At 38.9% G+C, this 19,148-nt stretch overlaps 1 protein-coding gene across 1 annotated transcript in view; it reads right to left on the minus strand.

Annotated features, from left to right (window-relative positions):
• The window catches only part of OGFOD1 (2-oxoglutarate and iron dependent oxygenase domain containing 1), a 690,104-nt gene that overhangs the window by 207,365 nt on the left and 463,591 nt on the right, over positions 1 to 19,148 (minus strand). Inside the window, 1 exon segment of the mRNA XM_044081419.1 lies at positions 1,526 to 1,654. Coding sequence (XP_043937354.1) covers positions 1,526 to 1,654 — 129 coding nt within the window.

Genomic DNA, 19,148 nt, shown 5'->3' on the forward strand with positions numbered 1-19,148 from the left:
CCTAGCGCTATTACAAGTCACACTCCTCAGATAGGATCATAGGAAGTTACTAGGCTATTAGCCCTAAGGCCTTTATAAGCCTAGCCAAGAGTTTAGCCCATGCATAGACAAATCAGCACCCAATGCCCCTGTCCAGCAGAGACAGGGGTGGAATTCCAGGGATGTATTTTCCATTTCCCATCCAGTTATCCAGGTTGCGCTTAAAAAGGGGTAAAGAGGTACTCTGCTTGACGTGGAGAGGGAGTCTATTCCACAGATGGGGGAGTCTCTGGGACACAAATCTGTCTCTTTAACAAGTCCTACTGATGTCACAGACCAGGTTGAGGACGCGTGTGTGGGTTACTCGAGTGGAGCTTGACTTGTGGATATGCAGCAGTCCCATCAAGGCGGTGTCCGAAATCGCCTTGTATGCTAGACAGAGGTCACCTCTGAGGAGTTTGTATGAAAAAGAGTAGAAGGATAGGCAGATTTTTGAGGCCCTGGATTCTCCTGGTGAGGAACCTCTGTGGTCTCTCCAGCTGCTGCATGTGCTTTGCGAGGTACATGCGGAATGGGGCATTGTACTCAATAATGGGCCTTATATAAGGGAAGAATATAGGGATGTCATGACCTCCTTGTCCCTGGAGGAGATGCCCTTACTTATGAGGTGGGCCATGTAGAAAGCTTTCCGTACAATGAAAGCAACATGGTGGTCCAAAGTCAGGTTTGCTGACTGTGTGCTTAGACGTTATTAATGTGATAATTTGTTGGGACATCACTCTCCACAAAGGGGATGATGATGCATTATTTTGTATTCGGCTTGAGGCCATGTTTCTGGCACCAGTCATTTCTTTTGGGTGAGACCCTCTTGAGGATGTCCATGTCACTAGGGGAATTGATTACAGCTCCCAGTTTGCAGTCATCTGCAAACATGGTCAGCCATAGCCCACTGGTTTTGGCCTGCACCTCAGAAAAGTATATCCCAAATAACAGAGGCCTCAAGACTGAACCCTGGGGTACGCCACTCGATATAGAGATAAAGTAATGCATTACATTAAATCCATACCACCATTACATGTCACACTCCTGAAATAACAATGCATTACATTAAATCCATACTGCCATTACATGTCACACTCCGGAGATAATGTAATATATTATACTAAAAAGCTATTTAATCTTGACATTAGTCTGGTTTGTTAATATGTGCACATCTTTTCTATCATATCTATCATATCAGAAACTTGCGCAATTGTGAATAGTGTATTTCCTGGGTCTCCCAAGAAAAGAGACGCATTACAGTGACAGCAAAAGGACTTATCTTGCCCAAAAAAGGACAAAATTGGAAGAGAAATAAGAGGAGACAGCAGGACCAAGAGAGGGTGATGGCTGAGATGGTCCTAATTATTCAAGTACTCTGTGAGATAAGACAGACTTTCCAGTGATATGAATGAAAAGTCCTTGTAATGATGGCAGCATCATCTTTATCAACTGTTGCAAACATCAACACAGACTTCACAGCATGCATATTTTTCACTGAACCTACCTTTACATCCTGAAAACAATATCAAATCCAGGGCAAACTCTGTATTTTCCACATCACTGTCACGGATCAAGGTATAATCTCCATGCCTCCAGTGTCTCACTTCACCCCTGCAAACTGGTACACCAGGTTCTAAAAATGAAAAATAAAAACTTAAATGAAATGTAAACATTTAAACCCAAATAATTACAATACATACATTTTAAAGTCTGATGATCTGGTTGAGGCAAGTCATTTCTTCCATAAAATACAACTGACTTATAAACTTACCATAACAGTACATGTTTGAGTATGGTCGCTGCTGTAGTCATCATTACACCTGGATACTTTCAAAACAGAAAGCCCATTGCATGGCCCAAATATCAAAACCATGTACTCTTCCCTCTCTTAAACTGATGGACATCAGCATGCCAGGATGTCAGTACACCATTTGGACAATGTTGATGTCTGTCCATTTTATCTTCAGTTCTTTTTTTGTCTATGCCATCATTAGCAAATGTCCAATTAGCTCCTGGACATAACAGTCTACAACAAGCTGTAAAATGTTCACTGAATAGATCACTGTTACAATTATCCTTACATCTAGGAAGATTCCCAGAGCTAAAGTATACTAAGGGAGGCAGGATTATTATCTGGGTCAAGCTGCCAGATACTCTCTCAGTGGCAAATTCTGCTCTGTACCTGGAAGTATGAAGTCCAACTGATAGTGTTTGGTAAAAGTATGAAATAAGGATGGCACAGTCACCTCCAAGACAGCCTGAGACCTTTCTCTTCTGAGGTTGGCTATGGCTGCCCCAAATGACACTGACAGAATATGATGTTTTGAGCTCTTTACCCTGATGAAAATAGCAGAACGTAATGCAGTTAGCCAACCAGTTAGAAAGTCTGCTTAGCCACTATTTTTCTTCTTAGTTGCTGCATATCATGCAAAAACTGGTAAATAGGTCTTACAGACTTGCTCCTGTCCAGATATTAACTTAGTTGCCATTAATGTGGAGATTAAGAGACTGGTAACTGAATGGACTAATTCAGGGAAACCTCTGTCACTGCCTTGGACGTAAAGGTAGTACTTGTAAAGAGACTGATCCTGTTTTTAGGAAAGGCCACAAAGGGTTCTTGGCACCTACTGGCTTAGATCACCCTTCTGGCATGGGAATTACTGTAAAAAAATAAGGACACCTTCTAAGCTATAAACCTGAGGGGGGGGGGGCTGTAGCAGCTGGCACAAAAATGGCTTTTGTCAACTTTTATTTTGAATTTTGTAAAAGACTGCTCCAGAAACATTAACTGTCTTACAGAGGCTGTATATGGTTTTATCCGGATAACATCCATAATATAACCACGGGAGCTGTTGTATTCACACTGTTTTAAATGCATACTACCATTACTCTTTTAAAAGAGAAAATGCTAACAAGATATGCATTAACTCTGTTACTATTCTCCTCAAACAGCACTAGACTCCACCTTTTAATCAAAAAGCTAAGTCACTCCTGTTTCGTGGGTCTCATTTTGTTTATATAATTATATAACCACTTAAATTTGACTTTGGTGACTAAGTCTTGTTCAGATCTACCATCTAACATTTTAATCACCATTATTAACTTGGGTGGCGCTCTCTTAGTTTCTAATATTTTTCTCTCATACTAGGGAACATCCAGGTCTTTAATCATGGCTTTATTTCCCTTTGTACTTAGGTTATAATCCTACAGTAAAAGCATGTTTATGTTTTACTTCTTATTTGCCATGTACTTTAAAATATTTCAGTAATACACCCTCTATGGACAGCATAGAAAAGTCCAGTACTCTCTGTTGTGTCCTTACCTTTAATCTCTTTAGTCCACTTAATTATTTTATGCTTGATTACTAGGTTTGTGGAATGATTCAAGAAATATACTTTTTACACACAGTCTGCGCACAGGAAAATGTGGAGTAAAATATAAGCATTAAACAACAGTCAATGCATACTTGAAAGAGGAATACCTTTGTGTCAATACTGAGTAGGTAAGTTTGACATTTGCTATTCCATTACTACAGTAACTATTAGCATCTTACATAGCTTCCTCAACCAAGCACTGAGTATAATAAAATAAGATGATCACACAATACTATTAATGTGGATGTTTAGGTGAATTTTTGCCAGGAGTAAGGAATTAGACATTAAATGAATATTTTAATTCAAGCTAAGCTAAAAAGAGAATTTTGCACTGCAAAATATATTACAAAGAAATTAGAGTAAGACCTAAGCTATCATCATAGGCTGAAGAACTAGAACAGTACGAGTTTTTCACGTGGATTAAAATGATTTATACATTTGGCTCTCTGAGGAAAAATACAATGAGATGAGCTTGAAATGAAGAATTTGAATTTTCTCTTCCTGATTAACTATTTCAGTAGCATGTACCATGTTCCATGCAGCTGAAGTAAATGATAGTGGTGTTGGGCCACTTTCTTTATAAGCTGCACTCATGCACAACTGATCACACACGATAATCATGCTTCCACCATAGTCTGGAAATCTTTCTATCTGGCCCAGTTAATTCCCAGGGGAATATCTTCCCGATCCAGAGGAGTCACCCTATTACTGTACTCTTCATCGGAACCATCATGAAATACAATACTTCCCTTGATATGTACGAGTCCAATGATTTCTGGGGGGGGGGACCCCAAAGATTTCTATCAAAGAAAACTGAAAAGGTGTTAAATCCTTTGACTATCTTGATTGATTTGCATGTATCTTCTTATACTCAATAGCTGCCTGACTTCTCCAAGATGACTTGTATTACATTTTTTGAGCAGTGAAGGACCCAGTCCTATTTGTCCTCCTGTTGCTTCACTAACCAGTGGTTCTCAAAACAATCATACCAGGCATCTAAATTTCTGACAACAAATTAACAAGACTCACTATAGGGATACTTTTCTTAGAGTTTTACTAGCCTATGGAATAAGTTACCACTACAGGTCAAAGTGCTATTATAACTACCTTTAAGCTTAGTCTTGATGACTGGATGGGTAGTTACAAATCTACGCTAGTTTTTTTTTTTTTAATTATTATTTTTTACAAGAAACATCTTTATTAAATTATCATGTATGACACAGGCAATCATACATTTACATAAAGGAAAATAAACCATGTTGACATAATTTTTGTTGCAAACATCATACGTCACAAACCATACTGACATATTAGTTGCAAACATTATACGTCACTTATCTATCCAGTCATTGTCAGCCAAACATTACATAGCTCATTCAAATACTGCCTTCTTTTAAACCTCATTCTTCCCTTGTATGTACTGTTCCCACAAGTCCCTGAGGCTTAAGCTACTGTACACATAGGGAGGAGAGAGGTTGTAATTCTACTTTCACTGAGCTGTAAGACTCGCTCACCTACCCCAAAGTAAATTAATCTTTTTAGATTAACTTAAGCAACCCTTTATAACAAGGCAGATGGGCTTCTATGTTCTGAGGACATGACCTTAACAGTAAAATATGTGTGAAGGAGCAACAGATAAAGCAAGTTTATTAAAGAAAAAAATCCTCCTTCACTTACAGTTAAACTACATTGCATGGTATCTTTTCTTCCTATGCATGTAAATAATTGAAGGAAATAACTGGAGTGCCTTTCTTGCCTGTGGGTGTGGCTCAAATAGGAGTGTTTCATGAGAGTAGTGTGGGTGGGGCCTTAAGGGATGCCGGAGCACTACTTTGCCTAGGGCTCCATTTCAGCTAAGGCTGGCCCTGTTTGCCTTTCAGTTATTTTACGACCCGACATACTTCTCAACTGTCCCCGACTTCCAGGGATGTCCCTGATTTTGACTCAAATTCTAACTCTGTCCCACTTAATCCCTCCTAAAACTAGTGACTTGTGGAGGAAAGGTGGTGAATTATACGTAATGAATAATGACAACAATTAAGAGTTATAAACTTCATTTACCTCAGAAAATGTGTATTAATTCATATGCTCTGAGTTTGCCAATGTGTCAAGTTAATAGCACTAATATTTTAAATGTGTCCCTGATTGTCCCTGATGTTGTCATGACTTGTCCCTGATTCAGTTATTTGTCCCCAATCGTTTGAGAGGTCTGTGACCCAACATGGTACTACCTTGCAGGAAGCAAGTAATGCAAGGCTAAAACTTCATTAAAACAGATTTCTGTTCCTTTCATGCCCTACTTTATTTTGTGCTCATTTCTGAAGCTAAATTCAATGATTTTATGTCATGACTGTTAGTTTCGAAGAACACATCTTAATTGAAGCAATTTTCAAACAGTTGTAGAAATAGTCTTGTCTTTCTTTTTTTTAATGTTTTTTTTTTTTTACCTGCAGGTAGCTCTGTAAAAAAGCATGTGTGTACTGTAAGGTTCAAGCATTACTATACAAAGGCTTAGGTTCTTTTCATTTTCCCATCTAACATGCTTGTGATATTAGCCAAGTGCCTGATTTTATGACCTGACTGCATCTAGTTCTGTAGAAGCATGACAGTGATGCAAAACTCAGTAGACACACTCGTCTATTCTTTAATTTCATACTTTATTTTGTGTGGTATTCTGTCTACTAGTAAAGTGCTTTTCCTAGTATAAATGCCGCATCTTAGTGAGTGTCTGCTTGTATGTGTTTGTCAGAACTTTTCTTAATGTGCCTACCTTATAACTGTATGAATCTGTGCCTGGTTCCACTGTTACCTATAAACATGCAAATGAAATGATACTGTGAAAGCTTTTGTCATCATTCTAACAGTTTGCAATGCATGTCGAGTAGCTGATTCCCAGTCAGACAGTTATTAGTCCTATATGGCACCATTGAAACTGTGCTGCCCTTACAACTTACATACACGGCAGTGATGGCAGTAACAGAACTGCTATTCTACCATATTTACTACTGGATACTCTCTTATGCCTTGTCCACTGTGGCAAATTAACAAGATATATACAGCATTTTATGAATGCTATTGCCTGACTTCATATACTGCTCTTGTACAATTGCACAGAGTGTTACTGTAGGGTTGCCACCATTCCAAGTGCCCAAAGTGGGGCATTTTATGGAAATGTCATACTTTGCAGGTTTGCACTTACTACTATAAAGGACTAGACTTCAGTTTTTACAGAATTAATTTTTTTGTGCTGTTTAATACAATATTAAAGTATTTCTAGTACAATATAATTGTTTTATTCAACTATTAAATGAAACTTAGGAAATATTTTTGTCCTAATACCGCAGGATATTTGCCATATTTGATGTTTTTTTCACAGGACACAACTGCCCAGACAGGGACTGTCCTGCATAAAGTGAGGCATATGGTAACCCTATGTCACTGTCATTACTGGAGAGACATAGCACATATTCTTGTGTATGAGGTTGTTAATCACAAGGGTACCATCATCTGCCTTTTGTCTCTTTTACTGAGATTATATAATGTTACATTTCATAAATGACTATACTTAGTGTTTCCAGCATCCCTGACATAGTCCTTGTCATCATGGCAGAATGTGCACTCCAGAGTGTAATGCCCTTACTGGTCATGTTGGGTCCATAAAGCTGTCTCCTTTGAAATAAAAATAAAACCTGGCACATCAACTGACCTTGTAATTTTCAAGAATTATTCTAAGGCAAACTTCCTACTTTTAAGTGACACCAGGGCAAAATGTCAAGCCCCCCCCTCCCAAAAAAAATCCAGGTAACACCACTGTCTATGTGGGGGTCATTCATAAAACTGTTTACAATCATGTATACTGCTGCACAGAGGCAGTGTGATCCACCTAAAATAAGCAGAGGACAAATAAAAAAGCCACTCTGGTGGAATCCCAACATCAATCAGTTGTATAATAGAAGGAAGAAAATTGTGGCCAAAAACTGAAATTCAATGCTCAGTAAGATAAGAACTCCCTCATCAAACTAAATAAACAACCCAAAAGACTAATTAAGTCTACCAAATCCAAATATGAGGTAAAAAGGAGACTTCCAGGATAAAGACAGCCACAAAACATTTGTTTGGAACCTCAAAGGCTATACACAAAACAGCGTTCTGAACTAATTGTAAATAGACAAACCTACACCAAGCTAGAGGAGATGGCAAATATAGTGGCTAATAAATTCAGCTTCAGTTTGCTCTTTCTCCCACAGACACCGCTTAAGAAAAAACACCAATCATATCTCCCCCACTAGGTAACAGGTCCTCAATGCTCTCTCAAAGGCCAAAAAACACTGCACTGATGCGATCTAATAATATTCCAGGATGACTCCTTAATAGCATGAAACATGACCTACTGGGGCCACTAGAAGTACTACTCAATTGTAGCCTCCAAACAGGATTTGTGTCAAAACTGCAAATGTTATCCCTCTACATAAGAGTAAGCCATTCACAGACTCAGAAAACTATGACCTATATGCCTGCCTAGTCTCGTACACAAGTCCATGGAAATAACCATGGACAAAGGAAGCCTTCAGACACTGGATTCAACCCCATTTGGTTTTGTCAAGGGGAGGTCATGCCTACTCAACCTGATGAACTTAAAGAACTTCACCAACGCAAGGGACGAGGGCAAAATGGAGCATACTGCCTACCTTGATTTGGCCAAAGCATTTAACAAAATACCCCATTCGGGCATTGCAGACAAGCTCATAACATTTGGTATAAACCCCTGCATCACCCAGTGGAGAGCCAAAAGGCTCAGAGGTAAGACACAAGAAGTCAGAATAGGCGAGTCTACCATCACAAAAGGTCAGTAACTAGTGGGGCTCCCTAGAGCTTGGTGCTACGGCCACTCCTTTTTAACCTCTACTTCTCTGGTCAAGACGAATGTCAAAGGCCTTTGGCTGACAAAGTTTGCAAGTGGTTAACTCGGTGCAGTTACAGAATCCCCCAAAGTCACAAACATCCTCCAGGAAGACCTGACACAGACTAATAACTGGTGCAAGAGTTACAGTCTAAAACTCAATGCACAGAAAAATGCATAATAGTATCATTTGGAAAGAAAACCAATCCTGGAAATTGCTGCACTGATAATACAGCCCTAAGAGTTGACCATGTACTCAGGGATTTGGAAAAACAGGTAATACTAACTCAGTCTTGCCCATGTGTCTACTGTTAAGTAAGGAAATCATTCTACACTGTGCAATTTAGAAGCAAGGGTATAGTACCAAGGTCTGAAGAGCTCATTGTTCCACTGTATTCTTCCCTCATTAGAACAATCACGGAGCACAATGCTCTCTTCAGTACGTACATAACCAGGCATAGGCAACAGCTGGAGCATCCACAGATGTCCCTCAGAAAAAGACCATATATATTTTTTAACATTACTGTGTCTGAGCTTAATGTTATTAAATGCAAAGACTCCCCTGCATGAGGAGCGTTTGTGTGGATGGGAGACTTGCCTCTTCACGAAAAACAAATAAATAGTTGCCTGTTTGACCAAACAGGTTTGATTGTTTGGGTTTCACTCACACACACACACACACACACACACACACACACACACACACACACACACACACACACACACACACACACACAAACTGATTAGGCTAATGTGTTGTTGCTTAGAAACCATTTCTTTGTGTGCAACCCACACAGGACTACACCACCACTATTTTGCACTTCTAAGCTCTTCAGGCATTTTTGTTTATTCCAATCTTTTAACCAGGTAAATGGGCTGGTAAATCATTTTCAGTTATATCCCAAGCTTCTGGTGAGCAATAATGCAGTGAAGTAAAAGCACACAAATGCATCTGTTAGGAGGTAAGCCAATCACATATATAGCAGAAGGTGTGCATAGGAAAAGTGGTGATAAAAGAATGTAGTCCAAACAAATACAGCTCACTCTCGTGTCAAGACAGAATGCTTCCCTACATCTCCAGATATCTGCCCCATCCCAAAATAATGCTTTACATGGCAATAAAAAAAAGAAAAAATGCCAACAACATCTGGCAAGTCGATGTGAGAAGGCATGACAGTAAAAAAATAAAGTAACAAATTTATAATCCCTTGCATCATCACCGGAGATACTCAGCCTACAGATATATCTATACTAATGAACAAATATCAGATCTGTAAAGTTATACATATTAACACAGTAAAGTAGCCAACAGCGGAGTCTTCAACTGCTTAGGCTGATTGTCTCTGACGCCAGCTTGCTCTGTACTCCATAAGCAAAGAATTTGAAAAACGCGAGAACTCCAGTATTATAGAGAAGCCCTCCTAACTGGGAATTAACCCCTACATTAACAGACTGGTAGCCAGCTGGATCACGGACGCAACATATACTGTCCAAGTGGGTGACTTCACCTCTAGCAAAAGACCAGTCACCAGTGGGTACACCACAGGGTCCTGTGCTGGGCCCCCTACTATTTGGGATTTATTTCTCAGACGTCCAGGCAAACTTGAACATCCATGGCTGACTAAGTTCACTGACGATTGCAAGCGATCAAGTCCCCCAGTGATGTTAATATACTGCAGAAAGGGTTAACACAGATAAATAATTGCTGCCAAAGCCACAGATTAAATCTAAATGCAAAAAAAAAAAAAAAAAAAAGCATTATTATTTCCTTTGGGAAAGCTGACATCCCTACTAATTACATTACAGATAGCACTCCCTTAAGTGTATACTCACTGGTACAAGATCTGGGGACTCAATTTGAAAGCAAGCTGAACTTTGACCACCACATATCCACAGTAGTAAGGAAATCCTTCTATGTGGCACACCTTGTAAGTAAAGGCATCACATCTAGAACTAAGGATGTTAGAATTCCATTATATTCAGTCCTCATCAGACCAATTAACTGAGTACAGACACCAGCAACAATTGTAAAGACCACAGAGGTTTCTCACCAAGAAATTAGAGCGTACATAAAAGTCTTAGGAGGAAAGACAAAGCCATGTCACTGCATTCTGTCCCTTACAGGTTGCTAAGGGATGAACTGTGCTGGCTTACAGGGCAGTCTCTGACATGGCCTTAATGGAAATGCTACACATTCGTAAATCAAACTGCAGGAGGGTCAATCTCTCCAGGGATCTTAACCTAGCCTCTGACATGAGAAGGTCATGCTGGAGAGATAGACACATCTCCCAGAGACTACCACTTCTCCAGAACAAGCTTCCAAATTTATGTGAAACAGAGGCCCTCCTTGACCCTCTTCAAAAGCAACATACATCAATGGATAGGTGACCATAAATTCACTCCTGTAGTGGTGCCCATGTCCCTCCTGGACAGAGGAAGTCGCTACTGGCTACCATAGACCTTTACCTCTGCACACTTTACTCATCTAAATGCCGACAAATGGGAAAGCTCAGGATAAATATGGATAGGTTTGTAAGGGGTCTAGGGCCATTAGGCTAGTAACCTCCCATGAACCTGAAGTGACACTTCTATATAACTAGGTACCAAAGTGTCCCAAGGTTGGCAAAAACTTTTAAGTGTGTCTACTTAAAGGTGTATACAGCTGGGCATCTTTTGGCTCCATGATCACCTTTCTTAGTATTACTCCTATGTTGCCTATGTACAGCACATATGCTAACAGCCCCATCAGAAAACTAATGACAATCATTCACATTACTGTTTGTTACTCTCGAAAAGAAGAGACCAATGTGAAAATACAGACAGACACAAACATTTCATAAATATTTTTTCTATGCACACACATACATATCTGGCTTTGCACCTGTAATTCTCCAGGCTAAAACTAACCTCTGCTTGCTGATGTCTATCTTACTCTTATCCCTGAAATTATTTGAACTGTAACTCTCTAAAATTGTGTATAGTATTATACCATTTGTTATGTTATTGCTACCACTTGAGATCTTTATATCCCATCATTGTGTTTGCAAGGGAGCTTTTCTCCCCAGGCCTCCACTGAAAAAGGACCCATGTCCAGTCAGATTTTCCTGGTAAACAAATGTAAAATAAAATTTAAATAAATATAATAAATATTAATAAGAAAATAGCCGATTCTCACCTGTTAGATTAGAAAACAAACTGATATGCTGTAAAATACTCAATTAAAAAAATCAAATCAAAATAAACCAAAAAGTCTGGCAAGTCCTATCCACGTCAATAACTACCCCCTCACACCGCAGTTAAAAGAAACTTATAAACGAACACAAAACCAATACCATAAAACTTTGAAACAACAGTATATTAAATACATAATCATACCAATTTCTTTCTCAATATGTACATATATAGTACAGCATCTGCAGTCAGCAATGCATTTAGTTGAACAACCTCTCAAAAATAAAAAAGCTACACTTACCTAGAATATCCAGGAGTTATAAGGAATGTATCTGCTTCACTCAGTCCTTGGTAGCCACTGACTTCTACAAAGATGATTTCATTAAAAATGACATTCTCAAAACCTATCCAGTATGTATGTAGCAAAACATTGCTATTATCCTTCGCACATAGCTGAAAAAAGTCCATTTGCCCCTTTCACAAAAACCCACACAGCCCATGTTCTACAATAATAGTAATATAAAGGGAATTCACTAAACTCCCAACTTTTCATTCAGACTCTGGATTCTCAACTGAGCAAAAATCCTGTAAAAAGTTCAAAACAATCATTACCTCATACAAAGACTTACCCTAATAACAATGGCGTCTGTAGCAAATCTAAACCAATCTCTTGTATTGAAATTACAATCCCTTCAGGATTAACATGGATAGTAATGGAATCCCTCAGACAAGCATAATGAACTTCTGTCTCCACTATTGTAGCAAGGAGAATGAGGGCACTTTCACCTCTTTTCACTGCAACAGCAAGGCAAAGAAAGACATTTTCACCTCTATTCCCACCTACTGCGACATTCTTTTTAGCAGTGAAAAGCTTTGTTTTAACTGAAGCTTCAAGTGATTAGCAAACTCTAAAGCATAGCTCAGAATGATGTAATCTAGCCTACAATGAATCACTGAAAAAGTGACATACAGTAGTTTTCCATTCCATGCAGCATATAACATTTTGAAAAATCTGCCATAAATTTTTTTAAAACAAGAAACATTTTCATTGCATTATCACTTATATTTATAAAGATGAAAAACTATTTCAATATATTTTTGCAGACATTATATATCCTGTATAATCTTCTATACAGTCATTGTCAAACATTAAATAGGTCATTCAATTCCTTCCTTCCCTTAAACTTCATTTCTCTCTTATACAATTATTCTGCACGCATTGTTCCCACAAGTCACATTTTTTATATGTAGTCTGCTCCTGCAGGGAGCAACAAGGGTCAGTGCGGGGCCCCTTACTGTTTGGTATATACTTTTCAGAAGTTCAGGCCAACACTAAGGTGCTGTGGCTGACCAAGTTTGTGGACAACTGCAAACTGGATGCAATTACTGAATCCCCAAATTATGTCAGTATGCTTAAAAAGGGTCTTATGCAGACCAATGACTGGTGTCTTAATCATGGTCTCAAACTGAATGAAAGGAAATGCATAACCATTCCCTTTGGTAAAAACAATGTCCTTTCACACTATAAAATTACCACCACCACCTTATGTACCTATGAAGTGGTAAGAGATCTGGGATCACAAGCAGACTGCAACCTTAACTTTGACCACCATGTGTTTACTGTAGTAAGGAAGACTTCCTACATAGCACACTTGATAAGCAAAGGCATTGCCTCTACAGCAAATCGCCCCTCTATACTAGTCACTAATCAAGCCCATAATTGAGTATAATGCCCCTTTCGGCATGTACCACACAAAGCACCTGAAGCAACTGGAGAGACCTCAGAAGTTTTTAACCAAGAAAATCAAGAGATTCCAGCACGTGCCTTACATAGAATGACTAAAGTCCCTGTCACTACACTCAGTATTGTATAGACTTCTTAGGGCAGACTTATGCCTTGCTTACAGAGCAATCTCAGAGCCAAACCCAATGAATTTGCTGCACATCTGTAAATCAAATGGGACAACAGCTACCTGTTCCAGTGACCTAAATATGGCCTGCAACTTGAATAGGATGTGCTGGAGGGACAGATTTGTTTCCCAGCGATTGCGCATCTTTGAAATAGGCTGCTCATTCATGTGAAGCAGAGCACCTCTATGACACTGTTCAAAAGGAAGCAGGAAGAGTGGATGGAGCACTGTAAATTCTTACTTGGGACAGTGCCTACAACCCTCTACTACATGGGCAGTCAATAAATACAATCCTGGGTATTGACGTATCTATGGTATTACATTCGGATTAAACAGCTAGGCTGAAATGACCTCCGGATTGATAGCCTAGTAACCTCCTATGATCCTATAAGCCTATAAAGATCCCACTTCCATAGGTTCACAGGTGTGTACTAGGCTAATGGCCCTGGAGCTTTACAAACCTAGCCCATAAGATTATCCTGACATCGTGCCACTCGACCTTAGTTCCCAGTGCCTATGTAGAGTAGAGCCAATGGAATGATCCCGGGGTGAATTTTCTATTTTCCATCCACTCATGAAGGTTTCTCTTGAAGAGGGCCAGTGAGGTGCTCTGTTTGACATGTATGGGAAGTCCATTCCATACCAAGGGCAGTCTCTGGATTATGAGCCTGTCCCTCCAGCATGTTCTGTTGAATGTGGTAATGAGGTTGAGGTCACTGGAGCGTGTGGTGCGGAGGGATTGAGATTTCTTTAGATGTAGCATTTCTAACAGAGCTGGATCAGACATGGCTTTGTATGTCAAGTAGAGATCACCTATAAGTAGGCGATATGAGACAGAGAATAGTTGGAGTTTTTTTGAGTCTGTTCATACAGGACAAGTGTTTAAGGCCTGTTCTTTATTCACTACTTATAGTATGGTTGGTTTATACTTTCATTTCCATTTTCTAGAAACTTTATTTTTTTTTTTTGGCAGTGACCAGAATTAAACTCAGCAAAGCCTTACTATGGTTAGACAAATCTGTATCACAGCTCAAAAAATAATTTCCTTAGTGCCAATTTATTAATCCAGTAGTCCACAATGAAGTTTTAAAGTCTGCCAACTCATTATAGTCCCAAAAATATGTTCCCAATTATCTCTCTCTTCCACATCACACTTCCAACATTTGCAATCTACCTACAGAAACATTCTTAGAGTCTTCTTCAGGTATTAAAATACCAATGAAACAACCTCCAAGCAAAAATCCTAAATCATCTAGAATATGTTGCATATTTGGGAGACAGACATATTCTTACCTTATTTCTTTGTGATTTGCTTGTCCAACCTCTTTTCCCAATCCTTTCCAACCTCCTCGGATTCCTATAGTTATCATGCAATATTTTATAAGCCTTACTAATTATCCCCCCTAAACCCCTGCTAATTATAAATACTAACTGTGAGATCACACCGTCCCCATGAAAATGAAATATTTCTTTACTTAGGGATAGTCAATCTCACACACCTGTCAAATACCTGTCTGTGTCGAGCAAATGGTGTCGCTCTACTGGGTGCTTGAGCACTTTTAGTTCACTCCAAAGCTTGGCACCCATATAGAGCAATGTCCTTAGCATATACACACACACAAATATGTTATATACACACAGACACAAACATATACATGCACACACACACAAATACATGCTCACATATACACACACACACACACACATATATACACACAAGCATCTCTCTCTCATCTATATATGTATCTGTGTATATAAAACACACTCCTCTCTCTGTATGTATATATATATATATATATATATATATATATATATATATATATATATATACACACACACACACACACACACACACACACAGGATATAAAAAGTTTACACACTCCTGTTAAAATGCCAGGTTTTTGTGATATAAAAAAATAAGATCACAATGAATCATTTCAAAACTTTTCCCACCTTTATTGTGACCTATAATCTGTACAACTCGTTTGAAAAACAAATCTCTTAGAGGAAAAAATAAAAAAAACATACAATAAGCTGGTTGCATAAGTGTACATACCCTTAAACTATTACTTTGTTGAAGCAACTTTTCATTTAATTACAGCATTCAGTCTTCTTGGGTACACACCTGCCATCAATTAAAGAGACTCTGATTAACCCCAAATAAAGTTCAGCTGTCCTAATAGGACTTTCTTGACATTTACTCAATTGCTTGCTACAGCAAAAGCCATGGTTCACAGACAGCTTACAAAGCATCAAAGGGATCTCATTGTTGAAAGGTATCAGTCAGGAGAAGGGTACAAAAAAATGTCCACAACGTTGGATACATCATGGAACACAGTGAAGACGGTCATCAAAAAGTGGAGAAATTATGGGACAATAGTGACAGTGTAAAGAACTGGACGTCCCTCCAAAATTCATGAAAAGACTAGACAAAAACTGGTCAGGGAGGCTACCAAAAGACCTATAGCAACACTGAAGGAGCTGCAGGAATTTCTGGCAAGTATTGGTTGTGTACGACATGTGACAACAATCTCCCATATTCTCCATATATCTGGGCTATGGGGTAGCATTGCAAGACGGAAGCTTTTTCTTACACAGAAAAACATCCAGGCCTGGTTACATTTGCAAAGCAAAACATTAAGTCTCCTAAAAGCATGTGGGAAAATGTGTTATGGTGTGATGAGACCAAGGTTAAACTTTTTGGCCACAATTCCAAAAGGTACTTTTGGCACAGAAACACTTTACATCACCAAAAGAACATGATCCCCACAGTGAAGCATGGTGGTGGCAGTATCATGCTTTGGGGTTGCTTTTCTTCAGCTGGAACTGGGGCTTTAGTCTAAGTGGAGGGAATTATGAACAGTTCCAAATATCAGTCACTTTTGGCCTAAAACCTTCAGGTGTCTGCTAGAAAGCTGAAGAGGAATTTCACCTTTCAACATGAGAATGACCCCAAGCATACATCCAAATCAACAAAAGAATGGCTTCACCAGAAGAAAATTAAAGTTTTGGAATGGCCCAGACCTAAATCCAATAGAAAATCTGTGGAGTGACCTGAGGAGGGCTGTGCACAAGAGATGTTGTCGCAATCTGACAGATTTGGATCGCTTTTGCAGGGAAGAGAAAGCAAATATTGCCAAGTCAAGATGTGCAATGCTGATAGACTCCTACCCAAGAAGACTGAATGTTGTAATTAAATAAAAAGGTGCTTCAACAAAGTATTAGTTTAGGGGTGTGCACACTTATGCAACCAGCTTATTGTATGTTTATTTTTTATATTTTTTCCCCTAATGGATTTGTTTTTCAACTGAATTGTACAGGTTTATTGGTCACATTAAAGGTGGGAAAAGTTTTGAAATGATTTATTGTAGTTTCATTTTTTATATCACAAAAACCTGGCATTTTAACAGGGGTGTGTAAACTTTTTATATCCACTGTGTATATGTATATAAACCAAAACAATTAAGTCCAGCACTAACAAGGAAATGAAAAACTCTATTTACAAACGTTAAATTCAGAAGGGAAAATCCACGAGCAAACTACAGTGTCTCCACTAACACAGCATCTTCAATGCATGATAAAAGTAAAACACCAAAACATATGCATTAAAATAGTAAATTCACACACCATGTGACTCAAATTGATTCATAGTTTAAAGACACATCTGTCTATAAAAAAAGCAGGCAAAAAGATGCATCTAACTGTAACACATACTATCAATGTTAATACCAAAATATTGCTGTTTTTTCACATTAGTAACTATTCACGTTAACAATTTAATAAATAATTAAATGATTTTTTTCCAAAAATAAGTGAATAAATGAATAAAAAAATTAGTAAATCTATCTGGAAACATATTATATAAATTCAGTGAATCCTGGGCTATACATAGTCCCTCACCTAAGAATCTAACTTGCTTCTGTTAATCAAGTATTTTTTGCCAACAACATTTATCAACAGTTTTATTATTAGCCCAGTCTATTCCAACAGAGAGAGAGAGAGTGTGTGTGTGTGTGTGTGTGTGTATACACATATATATATATATATATATATATATATATATATATATATGTGTGTGTGTGTGTGTGTGTGTGTGTGCGTGTGTGTGTGCACGTATGTATATATCTACACACACACACAAAGAGAAAGAGAGATATTAAAGCAGGAGCAGGCCCACAAGGAGCCCTGGGACACACTGCTAGTCACTGGTCTCTTGTTAGAGGTGGTGTCACTGATCCTAACTTTTTAGGTCCCATCTTTGAACCAGCCGGCAATCCAGGGAGTTAAGCTGAGATTTACTCCTAATGCTGAGTGTTTGACAATACCCGAGTAAGGTATTGTACTGAAAGCCTTGGCCAGGTCAAGGTAAGTGATATGCACTATTTTCTCCTCATCTATAGCCATGCTGACCCTCTCAAAGAAGTCAGCAGGTTAAATAGGCAAGACCTTCCCTTAATGAAGCCAAACTGGAATGGGTCCAGAGTCTGTAGTTTGCTAGTGCTCTTGTTGATCATTTCCATGACAATTCGTTCCATGGCTTTGCATAGACTTGTCAGACTGATAGATCTGTAGTTCCAGGGGTCAGCTGATGGTCCACCTTTATGAAGGACGATCGTTGTGGTCCTCCATTCACCTGGCATGTAAACTGTTCTGCGGCTGTAGCTGAACAATGCTTCAAATGGTGCTGTTATCTCGTATTTTAGACTACTTAGGAGGCAACTAGAGATATCATCAGGGCTCACTGAAGCACTGTTTTTCTCCTTAGTGAGCACCTCCATGACCTGCTCCCTGTTAATAGCGGAGGGATATGCTTGAATGTATTTCACAGGGGATAGTGGTAGGTGAAGACTTATCAGCCAGTATATTTGCTATGGCACTCTCGTCAATGAAGGTTGTGGAATTTACCACCAGTTTTGCACACACTGTTGAGTATTACCTTTAAGGTTCCTGATATAGCCGAAGGCGGCTTTGTGACTGACCTTAGCCACAGAGGCTATATTGACCTTATAATTGGCATTGCTGGACTTCATTAGACCTCTTAGTGTCTTCTTCAGATGAATCGTAGCGCTCTTGTCTCGAGTTGCTCTTTCTAATTTTGGCTGGGAATTTTTTTTCTTTTGTTATATAGCCTGTTAAGGTAAGGATTCCACCATTGTTGTTTAATTTTGGTTTTTGGTTTGGGCTTACCTCTGGCAGCCTCAATGCAGTCATTTACATCTTTGTGCAGGGTTGCTGTAAATAATTATGCACAGGCAGCTGTGTGCTCTGGGTTTAGGGGAACAATGAAATTTAACAAATGCTCACTTAATAGGATATAGTTTGCTTTAGAATAATTCCCAACAGTTCATACGTTCATAGATGTATACTACGCTAATGACCACTAGGGCCCTTATAAGGCTAACGGTGCAACCCAAGTGTGACCCACAAATTTGATTTATATAGGTGTGATATACTATGTCTATCAGATATACAAGAGTAAGACCAGATGTGAATTTCCAACTACCCATCCATTGGTCCAAGTTGCACTTAAGAGATAGGGAGGAACTTTGCCTCATATGGATGGGGGGCCTGTTCCAAAGAATGTGAATGCTCTGAGAAACATATCTTGTCTCTCCAATTGACCTATTTATGTCACATGCAACATTTTGGTCTTTTAATCGAGTAGTTCTGATGATGTTTGTCTTGCAGATGTGAAAAAGGCTAATCAAATCAGTCAAGTGATGTTTTGTATGCCAGGCAAAGATTACTCCGAAGTCTGCATGATGCCAAGA

This window comes from Protopterus annectens, chromosome 8.part0 (assembly GCF_019279795.1).
Source record: "Protopterus annectens isolate FY-2018-M chromosome 8.part0, PAN1.0, whole genome shotgun sequence".
Taxonomy (NCBI): domain Eukaryota; kingdom Metazoa; phylum Chordata; order Ceratodontiformes; family Protopteridae; genus Protopterus; species Protopterus annectens.